A 14,514-nucleotide genomic window follows, 5' to 3' on the forward strand; every position below is an offset into this window, starting at 1 on the left:
AGTAGTAGCATTAGTAAGGATTATATCTAATATACCTGCACGTAGCAGGGTCAGTCCTGAATTTAGAAAATTGGGCATTCTCAAGGTCTCGGATTTGTACGAATTTGAAATTGTAAAAATCATGAAACAATATAATGAAAGAACATTACCTGAATATTTCGACAACTTTTTTCAATGCCCCAATTCAATTCACCATTATAACACAAGATTCTCACAGAATCAGTCCCTATTTGTTAAATTGAATTCATCAAGACTGTCAAGAAATTCCCTATCTTATATAGGTGTGAAATTTTGGAACAATGTACCAACTTTGTACCGTACTCTTCCTTATCATACATTTAAAGCTCGCTATTGCAAATTTATATTATCCAAGTACTAAGAAGAACATATCTCATGACCACAGTAATGTTGTTTGTTGTTTTGATTCATTTAATATGCTACAATAATATTACTACTGTGTACATGGGTCAAATTGTTATTTTCTGATCACACTGTTAACTATGGTAACCGTCCTTCACTATGTGTTGCTGTCTTTTATTTACTTTTGTTTATTTCGTTACTCTTTGCGGTGCTACTTGACTGAGAGAAAAAATTGATCCATATTATAATTAATACTGCCAATATGCTTGGGTGACTCCGGCCTAGAAGACTTCGGTCATATCGGGTCTCCCAGTCTATACCGTGCAAATAATAGTGAGGAAAAAATTTAAAAAATGTATACTATTGGACGTGAATGTTTGTGGACATTGCCTTTACTATATTTCATGGTTGACGAATAAAAGAACTCTCTCTCTCTCTCTCTCTTACCATGGTGGTGTAGTATACATGATCTCCCATTTTATTATATTTGATATAAATCAAAATGTACTACCGATTGATGCATATAATACGGTGAAGCTTAAAAAAGTAAAGTCTTTGGGCATTCATCCATATAACCATTGGTCGGCCACCATCAACTAGTCACTGATATGCAATACATATAGAGGCGTGGCGAGATAGCGTATAGTGGTACAAATCCACCGCTGCAATACCAATGGGTTGTGGGTTCGAGTCCGACCGAGGTCGACTACAGAATTCCTATACCTAAGTGTTGGAGGTTTATCCAGGTTCCTCCTCGCCATCTTATCCGCGCAAGCGGTGTCTTAAAGCCTAGAATTGGGTCATGCTAGAAGTCGGCAGTCACGGAATCCAAAATAAGGAATGTCGGCCTGTTTTAAATGGCCATTATAGACGAAAATCATCAAGAATACCACCAGCAACAACATATTGTGGCGTCAGATGGTGACATAGCAGCTGGCGCAATCAAAGACGAAGAGGAATCTACTCGTGAGTACTGCAATAATTTACTTCATGGTAATTACGTGAGATATGAAAGCTAAATAGTATTCAACAGTCTTCAATACATTTGCTTGAACATTTGTCAATGATGCGAATTTCGATGGTATTTTGTTTGAAGCAAGTTTTAAACATTCAACTTGTTCTATGCCTGTGTAATCAAAATTGGATAGGTCAACGCGATGGAAATTTGATGTACAACATCGTGTAGGTCACGTAAGATCCATTTCACATCTTCATACATCTCCCCAGTTGAAGAGGTGCTGATACGCCGTGCTTCAGAAGGTCATTCTGGATGTACACAATCAGCCAAGGATTTAGCCATTTCTGTTTAGTGAATATCCATATCTGCCAATCTACAAAATGCATAAGCCGTGTCATTTTTATCAAAGTATGTACAAATCATCAAATCAAAAATTGCTGTTACTTTATTACCTTATGACATATAATACATTAACGAGGTGTTGGTATATATATTAATTGTTGCGACTTTATCATGCATTATTGTGTTCTTTTCACTATATATCATGAGATCTCTTTTACATCCATGATGTATCATTGTATAAAGGTAGGCTACGTATATTGATTGAAATACGAGTATCCAAACTACCATGTACTCATATCGGTGACAATGGTCGGTAGATTAAATCTTGAGATACTGGCAGCCATTAGGTCTGTCTATACGAAAATTAATGACGTAATAAATATAATTTCATCATATTTTCGCATCTTAATACTAACATTCGACCTCTCTATACCCTATATTGGCCTTCCTCATTACATGGATAACCAAGGGATTATAGGAGCTCATAAGGTCACCAGAAGTAAACATCCCTACAAGGTACAAAGCACAATAAGCAATTACCGCCGAGAAATGTGGCCTATATATTCAGTACCTCCACTATTGCACGAAATTGAAGCGAAGTATCGTCGAAAGTCACCCAAGACTGTGTTTACTGCCATTTCCGTATATTTTGCTGAAAAACAGGATCATGAATTCGCGTTCACAATGCGTGATATGGAGCCTAAGCGCTGTCAGGTTAATCGAGGACCTTGAAGGGAATGTCTGCTACCCGAAACGTCACAAAAAAACAAAACAGGGGAATTCTTAAGGGGGATCGATGAAATGAGTCTGCTGGGGAGCTTCCATTCCGCCGAAGCAAATTGGTTGTGACATTATTGTCCCCCAATGAAGTATGCTCGATCGTACGTATTGGGAAAATATTTTACCTTCTGAAATTGTAATTCTATCCATACGTATTTTCATATTAAGAATGACCATATTGCTGCTGGAGTGCTGATTAAACTATTCAAGTCCTATCAGAAACGGTATCGGCTATATATCATGTCAGTCTCACTCTTGCAGTGAATTGCTATTAAATATACTATTCAATTGTATATTGAAGTTCTGTATTGCAGCTCTTTGAATTGTTATAATGAAGAAGAAACCCGATATTGCAATGGCACTAGATTGGTTCAAAACTAGGTATTACCTCCTGCAGCGGCTTTCTCGTTGGTCTTGGCTGATGGTCCCCCTTTCAACGCGAGATCTTCGTTTTCTGGTGGAACAACATAATTGAATCACATTGAAATTATCCGATTCACATTGGTCGTACAAAAGCACAATAAAAGTGAGCCGCGTCCTATAAGTCAGCAACTCAGGAATCATAATAAAATGATCTCCCTCGTGTAAAATGAGCAGTCACCATAGATGTGGAAACCCTATGAATACTAGACAACAACATTGCATATATATCAGATTCCTGTTGAAGCAATAACGCTATAGGGTTGCATTTTAAACAAATGGTTGTTTAAAACACTTTGTTTAAAACATGTTTTAAACAATGCATTAAACGAAGGCCTTTTAAAAAAAACAATATTGTGTTCTTTCTAAGTTGTATAATTATGCTATAATTGTGTAAATACTTTCAGCTATAGTACGTAGATATAGATCATTTGTACGGAATGAATGTTCTGATGATGGTTACCGCCATCCGTAAAAATGCTGCATGACGATGTAGTCCTGGCAGTAGATATTTTTGGTCTGTATATGACAGGGGTTGGAAGCCTATTCCGTCAAAGGAGCTATATGTACCCTATATTTTGAAATGTCAATGTCAATACACTATGACGTCACAATTGAATATTCGTAAAGTCATGGCTTAAAAAAACACAATAAAAAGCATGTTTGAAACAAGGGCCTTGTTTTAAATCAGTTTGTTTTAAATGCAATCCTAGATAGCGCACTACACAAAACTATCTAACACAGGGGTGGGCAACTTCTCCTGTCGGCGGGCCGGATATGGCAAAATGAAGTAGGCCTACTTGGCGGGCTGGGTTACAGAATATAACATTAATCGCGTATTTATCCGCATAGACAAGGAATCAATCGTATTTAATGTAAACTTTAAGTTTAAAGCATAGATACCAAAAACACTATTCGATGAATTTCTTAACAATAGCTGTTGAAGTCAATCAAACATCTGTGGTCGGTCAAAATTGTCAACAAGTTCTTTGAACTCTGGCGGCATGTCGTATGTAGAAACCCTTAGTAAAGACTGCACGTGAAAATCAGATATATTGGACCGCAGCCTTGTCTAGTTAATTTTCATGGTCGAAAATGTATGTAGACCCGAAAAGAGCAAGTAGTTTCATGTCTATCTTCCTCGGGTTGGCTAACTTTGATTCATTCTGTGACGAATAAAATTTGTCAATACTTTCAGAATATAATTTCACTTCAGAGTAGAAACTCTCAGTGGGCCGGTCGAAATCTCTTCGTGGGCCGGATCCGGCCCGCGGGCCGTATGTTGCCCGTCCCTGATCTAACACATTAGAATACGCACCTGGAATACAACATTGGACATGCGTTATTATTATCATAAGTCCTAATAGGCCTACTACTGCATTGTAATATCTAGCTTATCTTAAGCGACATTTGCCATGTTCAAACAAGTTTCAAATACAGCTTTATTACTTTGCAATATGAGGAATGTCGCAGCTTTTACCTTCAATGATTGTCTGCTTGTAGTAACCGTCGTCGGTGTAGCGAGCGTGAATTTGGAATTGCATCCGTGAGCCGCTGTAACGAAGTACGATTATTTTATGTTCACATTCAGGCGATTGCCGAGGAATTCATGACTTGAGGAGCTCCGATGAGTGAAACCGATTTGTGTGACTACCTGCATTATTCGTGTGTCGTAGAACTAGCATATATAATACACTCCATAAAAATACAATATTGAAAATTATCGATTTACAACCGAGTATAGGGTATGAAAATCATTAGCACTTTCTGGTACCAAATTTTCCATTCACATCAACTCCAGTTGCTGTGAATGACCTAAATGACCCATTTCATATAGAGAAATATCCTAGGAGCGATTGGGTTCTGTGGTCGCGTATACCACCCAAATACATCGTAAAAAGATTTAGGGTAGCGTATACATAAATTATAGCGTTACCATAATTTGAGATTCGAAAAGAGGACACATTTTACAAGTCACAGAATATCCAAAAGCGGACGAGAAAACGGGTATTTTGAAAAATTTGACGGTACATATTATTGTGTTGAACAAGAAATAATAAAAATAAAGGTCATATTCAACCTCCATTATACCGAAAGACCCACTCTATGTTGCTTGGAGTTGACACTTTTTAAGTCAAGCTTGCCGTCACATTCTGAGTTCGCGTTGTTTATGCGTATTTTAGTGCTATACCTGTAAAATCGCCTGGCTATCAAACTTATAAAGGAGGACGAATTGTCAAAATAAGGGCGACATTTGGGCGTCCTCGGTGGACATTTTCAATTTCTTCAAATATGGAGGACAAATCCTCATTAAGGAGGACGTGTGGTATTCCACTTCACCCTGGGACATATATTCACATAAAGTAGTGCATTACGTACATTCACGAACTGGAGCATGTGCAAACGCCTTATTCCGCCCCAGAAAGTGCCACCCGTATGCCAGCCGTATTATGGGCGAGAATTTGGTAAATACATCTATTTTCTATACCGAATTAGTGTATCAGTGTATATTTCGATGGTTCATGGTCGCAATAACTCTTCGACTAATATATTTATTGTATTCTCCATAGAATCAACTTATGCGTTTGCTAGTTTGTCTACACCTGTACCATGATCATTTATTCAACTCCTCCGCGCTGTCCTCCGTGATGATCGATGTGATGGGAGTGAATTCGTTAGTTTTATGCAATCCATAATTAAAGCCAACGCTCAAGTAAGAATCAGGGATGCATAGAGTTCTATATATCCCTGATATTAATCACGTGTTGCTATAAATTGAGATCGGAGAATGTATAGTTAACCTGCGGATAAAAATCCTGACTTTGACAATGACTCTTCGAGCATGATAAAAATACTCATGCTTTGTCTTTGCAAATATGACTACTTCTAGCGCCGTGAAGGTGAAAGCGGCGAAATCTTCAAAATGCAGTTGAATTATCAATTAACCGCTTCGCCAAGTCTATTATTACATCCAGTTCACTCGTGCAAACCTCCACAAATATTTCAGAGAGGCCTCGTAAAATGAGCATAATTGCTTAGATTAGAGCTTAGCTTAACTTGCCCTTTGAAGTAATATTTCGCCAACATGTCGTGTCCATGAGCGTGTACCTCTACATCCGATAAAGACATGCACGCGTGTTGGGAGTTCGTAACGTCAACTGACTTCAAGGTTTCATACCATGTACCCGTCATCTGAAACATGTGAAAATATACATCATCGTGAGCCGAGAACGAGTACGATTTCATATACATAAGAGTCGTCAAGAGGCTGTTGGTACAAATCTTACAATGTCGAACGGCACCCGACAATTTCTTAGCAAGGTGACCACTGTGTGTATAATGCCACCAAAAACGCATGCAATGCACGCTGAGAAACATTCGGTGGGATGAAATTGAAGCGATTCATCCGTTCTCGCAAAGCAGGGCAAATGCATATCTATTCGTTAGATACCTGATGCCAATCCAGGCGTTGATTGGGTTTAGGAAGCAACGCGTTGGAGTCACAGGCAGTACTCGCGCAGACTTGAATACCAGCAGCAAGCATAACAGCATATGCGAACATCATTATTTATTCACTGTAAGAAGAAAATGTACCGATTAGTTGACTTCGTTAGTACGCTGTATTGGCCACTTAAAGCATTGTCAAGTTGAAAATCAACTATAGAATGATCTTGAAGTTATTTTCTTCAGTATATAGTTCTCCCCATAGTTCTATATATCGAGATTATTGGCTATCGAACAAGCATAATAGATGTCTTTTTACTTCGGTAGTAATTATATCTGCTATATCTTGCTCTCGATTAGACTATACCAATGATGCGGAGACTGGACTGAAGTATACGAAGCATTATTGGAGGAGGCGAGATAGCGTAGTGGCATAATCCCCAGCTGCAACATTTATGGGTTGTGGGTTCGCGTCCGACCGAGGTCGACTTCAGACTTCCTACTTATTTCTTGGAGGCTGATCTAGGCTCGTCCCCGCCACCTCATCAGCGTTGGCGGTGTCTTATAAAGCCTAGAAGAGCTACGAGTCGGCAGCTATGGAATAAAAATGAAGATATCTTGATGTAAATGACCATAGTAGTCAACAAACACCATGAATACCAATGACAAACAAACCAAACATTCACTGTATGCCAATTATGCTATAGGCACGCCAATATTTGGACGTAGTTTTACACATCGTTGTTTTCATTTCAAAATGTTATTTTTTATATCGATATTTCATTTCCCACAACTATCAAATGCGATTTCGAAGTTTATCCAACTTAAGTAACGATATTGATATCTACAGACTGAAAACTAAAACTAAAACTTATGACTGTCCTAGATTCCCAATAAGTCGCAAAATATTGATCTTCCAGCAATATCCCGGCAATATCCCGGCATTCTAATCAAAGAGCAATATCTGTATATATAAATATATAGTCTTGTACAACACGCACACTAAATTGGCGTACAGTACGTACCGACACGCCTATGATTCGGCAACTATTGCATCAATGCCACGAAATATGCGCCCTAGCGAACTACATGTTCATTTATACTTTGTTACGCCACTCGAAATGTGGTAGCCTAAGCATCCGTGTTTCCTGCTCAGCGATCGATAACGGGTGACGAGATCTTGGTAAATATTCCACGCCTGTGACCTGTCGCAGTAAGTATAAAATAGATAGTTATAGTGATGAAATAGGATTAGAGTCGATACAATAAAAAGGGGGTTATATTTTTCAGAAGATTCTTATTTTAAATTATAAATCCATGCTTATACTTAAATTGATAATGTGACATATTGCTGAAACGGGTAACCGAGCCGTTTTGGGTTATCGCGACAACACCAAGCAAAAGGGATGTGCAAAGGAGGTGCTATTACCCCACTGATTACGCCGGGGCTGTGCCTCGTAATTATTCCATTTACTATGTCACCTCTATTCTTAAAGCGCGAGTATCGGGTCTCTTGGTAAACAATCAGTGCCCGGTAAACTTATATTTTACTCATCAGTGCATCTTCATTGAATCGAATTGAAAAGCAATAAAACATGAAAATATCAGCGTGAATCACGCGATGGCCTATCGCTCGAACAGCACAGCTAATGCCCAGGAAGAGGTGACAGAAGGATGATTGATGGTATGACGATAACCTCATTTGTATAAACTTTTTGATGTCACATCTTCATTTGTTCATGCTACGTTTTCCTCAACCAAAACGAGAGTATGCGAGCGAATTTGAGTTGAAAATAAGTGCTGGAGATCAAATTCCGTGCTTCTAAAATATCTACATTCCGTTAGTTTCAGATAAGATGGGCCGATCATCAAAATATTATTGTGGATACAATTATACACTCAGAAGTCATTACTCGGATATGCGCGAAAATTCAAGCTGAACTAACTGGACACCAAATACTCATGCTAACTGTCCATGTCCATTTCTGGTGGACGCTGGACTAATATTTTTCATATCTTCTTACTATACGCATCGAAATCGCTACATAGCGGTCATGTTACGAATAATGATCAGGACCGGCTATGGTCGCGCCATGCGCTAAAATTTTTTCAGATTCACGATTGAATTTCGTCATTAAAATTCGTAGTTTCGCATATTACTATTAAATGTCTATCCTTTCTTAACCAAAAAGATCATATTCATCGGTAGAGTTGATGGAGGAAGTGTTTTCCAAAATTTCGGGTAGGCCTATTGTTAGTATAGTCACACTGGGACGTGTTGTTATTTCTTGACCTCCCATCAGAATTGTCGGTGCAGTGGAAAGATATTGGAATCTCCCAAACATACCAGAAACAAATTGCTTTCGTGAGGAGTGTACGATTCCAAATTGTTATTTCTATATGGGGTGCATCATTTACCTCCGCTGTTCGCATCAGTACTGTGGGGCTCAAATTGCAAAGGGTGCTACGACTATATTAAAATCGAAAACGAAGTCGCATTGAATCACGCCTAGCGTGAAGAAAATTTAAAGATTAAATAAAATATTTCAAAAATTCGGTAGTCAATTCGTAAATTCAATTTTCCTGTCGACGGCCGCCTACACATACTAGTTGAATTACGTGTCCACCGTCCACTGCCGCGCAAATTTCCTTCTACGGCCGCAGGTTGGTCCGTGGACATATTAGCATGCGACACAATAGCAAGCGACACTTAAGCATAGCGACTTGTGGTCATGGCGACTCGTGGGCATGTAGACACATGAGCACTGAGACATATTAACATGAGGACATATTAGCATGGGGACACATGAGTATAGGGACACACGAGCATGGATACTCGTGAGCATAGGGACACATCAACATGGTGACAATTTAGTAAGTGCCACTTGAGCATATGGTGACACATGAGCATGCGATACATGAGCCTTGACGACACATGAGCATGGGTACACAAGAGCATCGGCACTAGGGCTGTTCCAAAATAACCTTTTTTCCTTAATCTTGCGGGTTACTTGATTAAATCGTTAGGTTGCCTTAAAAAATGACGCACACCAAATGTGAATTCATTCCAACCAATATTCGCGGATTTCGTAGAGTTTGAAAATTTTGAATTTGCCTAAAAAAGCGAAAAATTTTTTTTTTCCAATTTTCCTTCCAACCTTATGAAATTGTTGCACTGTCTTCAAAAACGATGCAAAACAAATTTGACTCAATTCCAAGCTGCAGAAGCCGAGTTATTCAAGTTTATTTATGATACTTCTGGGATGATCCACCAATCAAGGATAATCCCAGAATTATCAAAGAAAAACTGAAATAACTCTACTTCTACGGCTGCGAATCGAGTCAAATTTGTTTTGCATCGTTTTTGAAGACAGCGCAACAATTTCATGGGGTTGGCAGAAAAATTTGAAAAACATTTTTTTTTTGCATTTTTAGGCAAATTCAAAATTTTCAAACTCTACGAATTCCGTCAATATTGGTTGGAATGAATTCAAATTTGGTGTGCGTCATTTTCTAGGGCAACCTAACGATTTAATCAAGTAACCCGCAAGATTCAGGAAAAAAAGTTATTTTTGAACAGCCCTAATGGGCACACATGCGCATATGGACTCATGGGCATGGGGACACAAGAGCAAATGTGCACATGAGCATGGGGTCACGTACGCATGCGACACTTGAGCATGCGACCCGTCTACATGCAGACACTTGAGCATGCGACATGTGGATATGCAGACACTTGAGCATGCGACATGTGGATATGCAGACACTTGAGCATGCGACATGGGGATATGCAGACACTTTAGCATGCGACACTTGAGCATGCGACACTTGCGCATGCGACACTTGAGCATGCGTCACTTGAGAATGCGTCGCTTGAGCATGCGACATTTGAGCTTGCGACACTTGAGCATGCGACATTTGAGCATGCGACACTTGAACATGTTACACTTGAGTATGCGTCATTTGAGCATGCGACACTTGAGCATGTGACCATATAGATTTGTGTGAAAAGTTTCAAAAATCGCGGTAAAGCGATGAAAGTTGTCATTGCTCCACATATATTGGAATCGCGTTTACACGTATCAGACGAACTAAAAGACTATATCCTTTTGTGAGACGAAAGTGATTCCAAATTCGCATTTCGACACGGGACTTATTATTTTATTTTGCGGGTCTCTTTTGATAGGGAAGTTTTACGTGCCGTGGGTGGGTAGGGGGAACATTAGGGTTCGAAGTGGGTTATGGTCCATTCTGTGGTTAAGGTATCCCAAGATTAGGGTTGGGGGTGATGGATATTAGGGTTGGTTAGGGTTAGGGTCAAGGTATTCCACGATTAGGGTCGAGGATTATGGGTATTAGGGTTGGGGGGGGGGGGGATATTAGGGTTGGTTAGGGTTAGGGTTATAGGGTTAAGGATAAGGTATCCCAAGATTAGGGTCAGGGTTTGCGTTAGGGATAAGGTATCCCAAGACCAGGGTTGGGGGTGATGGATATTAGGGTTGGTTCGGGTTCGGGTTGGGGTTAAGGTATCCCAAGATTAGGGTGGGGGTGATGGGTGTTAGGGTTGCGAGGGGGGATATTAGGGTTGGTTAGGGTTAGGGTTAAGGTATCCCAAGATTAGGGTTAGGGTTTGCGTTGGGGTTAAGGTATCCCAAGATCAGGGTTGGGGTGATGGGTATTAAAGTTGGGAGCGGGGATATTAGGGCCGGAGGAGGGGAGATATATTATGTACGGACTGGTATAAATCCATGATTTTGACGCTAGTTAACTACACACTAATATATAAATAATGCTCAAGTGTCGCATTCTGAAATGTCGCATGCGCAAGTGTCGCATGCTCAAATGTCGCATACTCAAGTGTCGCATGCTCAAGTGTCGCATGCTGAAGTGTCGCATGCTCAAGTGTCGCATGCTCAAGTGTCGCATGCTCAAATGTCGCATGCGCAAGTGTCCTCATGTTCATTTGTCATCATGCAAATATGTAACCATGCTCAATGCTCATATATCACCATGTACAAGTGTCAACATGCTGAAGTGTCCCAATGGTTATGTGCCCCCATGCTCACGTGCTACCATGCCCATATGTAACCATGTTGATTAGTCTCAATGCTAATGTGTAACCATGCTCAAGTGTCGCATGCTAATCTGTTTCCATGCCCATGTGCCCCCTTGCTCATGTTTCACCCTGCTGATATGTCCCCATGTGCATGTGTCCCCATGCTCGTGTGTCACTATGCTCATGTGTTACCATGCTAATGTGCCCTCATGCTATAGCCTCGCATGCTTAACTGTGGTTTTTCATTGTGTCGCATGCTCATATGTCGGGCAACCCCGCAGGTTGGCCAATGGCCACCTATGTACTAGAGCAGTGGTTTTCAACCTTTTTCGCCTCGCGGACCGGTAAAATTTCAAAAAATGTCTGGCGGACCGGTGAACTTTCAAAATTGAAATGAGGCCAAAATGTAAAGTATGCAACCGTTTTTTGCAATCATATGGTGCTAGAGAGTGACATTTAGGGGGTTTTGATCGTAGTTAATTATATTCATGATTGCATCCATGTGATTTTATGGTAGTGAGTCTGCCGAGTCGAGGTTAAATTGCCTTGTCAGATAAACGTGCTACTGCCCAGAGTCGTTTACAGTCTCTCGCGCCGAAGGCCGTGGGATTAAGTGACCACGCCATCTCCAATAATATTTTTCTCTTCGATAATATCGAGAGTAGAAGCGTTTCTGAGTCGAACCAAGCATCTTGTCATGCTACCTTGCCCATGTCCACTACCACCAGACGAATGCTACTCTGCCAACTACGAATAAATTGCGTGCCGCAAAAAAACCCATTACAGCAGCTATACCGGGCATTAACTAATCCGGAACAAAAAAGCACTTCTTCAGCCCACCCACAAAAACGTTGGTCTTGGGACCCCCAGAGGGCGATAAGCCAATCTTTCGGGGGATTCGTCCCCAGACTCTACAGTTGGGTGGATATTTCACCTGTACTTGTGATCACATCTATTCTACTCAGCGTAAGCAGAGAGTTTACGTAAATGATCGCGCCAATGGCGAAAATTTTCGATCATTCACAACCGAAGCGGTTTTCTCGCGGCCGAATTTTTGGTCCACCTTTCGGAGTTCCATGTTAACCTAAACTTCATTATGTGTTGGTGCGTCGTGACGCGGTATTGGCTGACGCCGAAATCCCTATAAATCATGCGAATTTCTCGGAGAAGGGCACCTAATAAGCAAGACATTTATGCACACTAATTCGTGCAAAGCACGAAAAGAAATTGAAAAATGCTGGAAAAAGTTTTAAATAAATACGCTGATTAATGTTCATCGGCGAAATGATTTTGGGCCCTTTTCAAGCTCGGCCCCTCTCCAATTAAGCGGTTTGGGGTGTCCCAGTTACGGTTCTGCATAAAATGAATGAATCGAAAACCAATGACCAAATTGTGCTATTTAGCGATGAGGGAGCTCGTATCTGTTCTGTATTTGTCGCTAGCATGTCGTAAAATGAAACGTCTTGAACTTTTAAGTCAAATCGAACATGTTCCCAGCCCTAATGTTACCTCACAATGTTATAAATCAGTTTAGAATTTGATGTTTTATTCATTTTATCAATGGACCAGCCTTCAACATTGCATCTTGAAATTAAAGTATAAAATTGTAATTTACCTGGCGGACTGGCAGGAATGTCGTCGCGGACCGGCACCGGTCCGCGGACCGGCGGTTGAGAACCACTGTACTAGAGAGTTAAATTCCGAGGGTTTTGTTCGTAATTAAATATGTTCGTGATGGTATTCATTTGATTTTACGGTAGAGTCTGCTGAGTGCTGAGTCGAGGGTAAATGGACTTGCCCAGATAAACATATGGCTAATTTCGCGCAAACTGGAATAATATTCTTCTCTTGGACAATATCCAGAGATGGAGCGTTTTGGAGTAGGACCAAGCACCTTGTCGAGCTAACTTGCTCATTTCCCACTACTACCAGACGTAGCCTGCTACGAGTACAATCCGCCGCAGGAAAACACTTGATTACAGAGATACCTGGTCATCCACAAAACTAATGAATGAATCGAGAACGATGATCGTACAGATTGCGCGGTTTAGCGAGTAAGCACGTACTTGGCGAGTCGCTCACGTGTCGTCACCGGAGACAGCTTGAACTTTAAGTCAAATCGAACATGTTTCCGGGCCTAATCTTACCTTAGGAAGTCCTGCATCAGTTTAAAATTTGAGGTTTTATTTATTTTACCAATGGACAAGCCTTCAACATCTTGCATCATGAAACTAAGATATAAAATTTCATAAAACCTCGCGGACTGGCAGAAAAGTCGTCGCGGACCGGCAATTGAGAACCACTGGTCTAGATGACGTCTCCAATGGTGTATTCCTACGTGAAAATATGACATCGTGGTGGTCACAGACCAGATGCTTCAGATCGCGGCCAATAAACCCTCACACACTCTCGCACTTGGCAATTAGACCGTGACACCAGACAGACGGCTCACTGTCTCTGTAATTCTGCTGCGAAATCGATATTGGAAGATATAGTACCGAATAAACATGTAAATTAAAGCCGTAAACTTAAAACACTGTTAGATGATATCATCAAGATGCAGTGTTGGGATGACTCGAGTCATGACTTGACTCGAGTCAGACTCGAGTCAACTTTTTCGTATGACTTGACTTGACTCGAGTCACTTTGGAAAAATGACTTGACTTGACTTGACTCGGAGCTTCAAAAATGTGCATTGACTCGTGACTCGGAGCAAAATTTACGAGTCAATTTCAAGTCATTAAGTAGGCGGTGTCGAATAAATCACTGTATCTTGTGTATGTTCGGATTGTTCGAGATACGCCGGTGTCACTTGCGAGAACAACCAGTCATTCAGTGATTGTACGTTACAAGGTTCCTCCATTGTTAGATCACATATAAATTGACCGCAAAGTATAAAACTAATGTAAATAGCAATGCGTCTCTGTTTCTTAGACGGTTCAATGCTTACGTTGCCCAGTGCTCACATTTACCAATCCTCTTGTAAGATTTAAATCGAACGAATATATTACGTGGGTTTATATTCTCACAGATGCGCAGATGGGTAGTGTAGGCTATATTGTACCATATCAATTTGTTGTAACATCTCGAAGCTTCTTATTAGGTCCTATATTTTGGCTGATAAGAACTGACTGTAGTAGGTAGCTGTACAGTT

At 40.5% G+C, this 14,514-nt stretch overlaps 1 protein-coding gene and 1 long non-coding RNA gene across 2 annotated transcripts; both read right to left on the reverse strand.

Annotated features, from left to right (window-relative positions):
- Window positions 1–1,493: 1,493 nt before the first annotated feature.
- Window positions 1,494–6,467, reverse strand: LOC145437377 (uncharacterized). Its single transcript, XM_080314594.1, has 6 exons — window positions 6,312–6,467; window positions 5,922–6,052; window positions 4,341–4,414; window positions 2,829–2,894; window positions 2,232–2,312; window positions 1,494–1,691 (listed from the first exon to the last, which is right to left on the reverse strand). The coding sequence occupies exons 1-6, from the start codon at window positions 6,423–6,425 to the stop codon at window positions 1,564–1,566; spliced, it is 594 nt and encodes a 197-aa protein (XP_080170720.1). The 5' UTR covers window positions 6,426–6,467; the 3' UTR covers window positions 1,494–1,563.
- Window positions 6,468–10,868: 4,401 nt separating this feature from the next.
- LOC145437378 (uncharacterized) lies at window positions 10,869–13,917 on the reverse strand. Its single transcript, XR_013914645.1, has 2 exons — window positions 13,039–13,917; window positions 10,869–11,657 (listed from the first exon to the last, which is right to left on the reverse strand). It is a non-coding gene; the product is annotated as an uncharacterized LOC145437378 (long non-coding RNA).
- Window positions 13,918–14,514: the final 597 nt, after the last annotated feature.

Source organism: Botryllus schlosseri, chromosome 4 (assembly GCF_051294905.1).
Source record: "Botryllus schlosseri isolate E-star chromosome 4, Bs_hap1, whole genome shotgun sequence".
NCBI lineage: Eukaryota > Metazoa > Chordata > Ascidiacea > Stolidobranchia > Styelidae > Botryllus > Botryllus schlosseri.

Excerpts from the sequence above, each read along its gene's own strand:
- LOC145437377 (XM_080314594.1), bottom strand. The coding sequence starts at position 6,425 with ATGATGTTCGCATATGCTGTTATGCTTGCTGCTGGTATTCAAGTCTGC. Across the intron at positions 2,895-4,340 it reads CAAGCAGACAATCATTGAAG|AAAACGAAGATCTCGCGTTG; the intron begins GTAAAAGCTGCG and ends TTGTTCCACCAG. Across the intron at positions 1,692-2,231 it reads AATTTCGTGCAATAGTGGAG|ATTGGCAGATATGGATATTC; the intron begins GTACTGAATATA and ends TGCATTTTGTAG.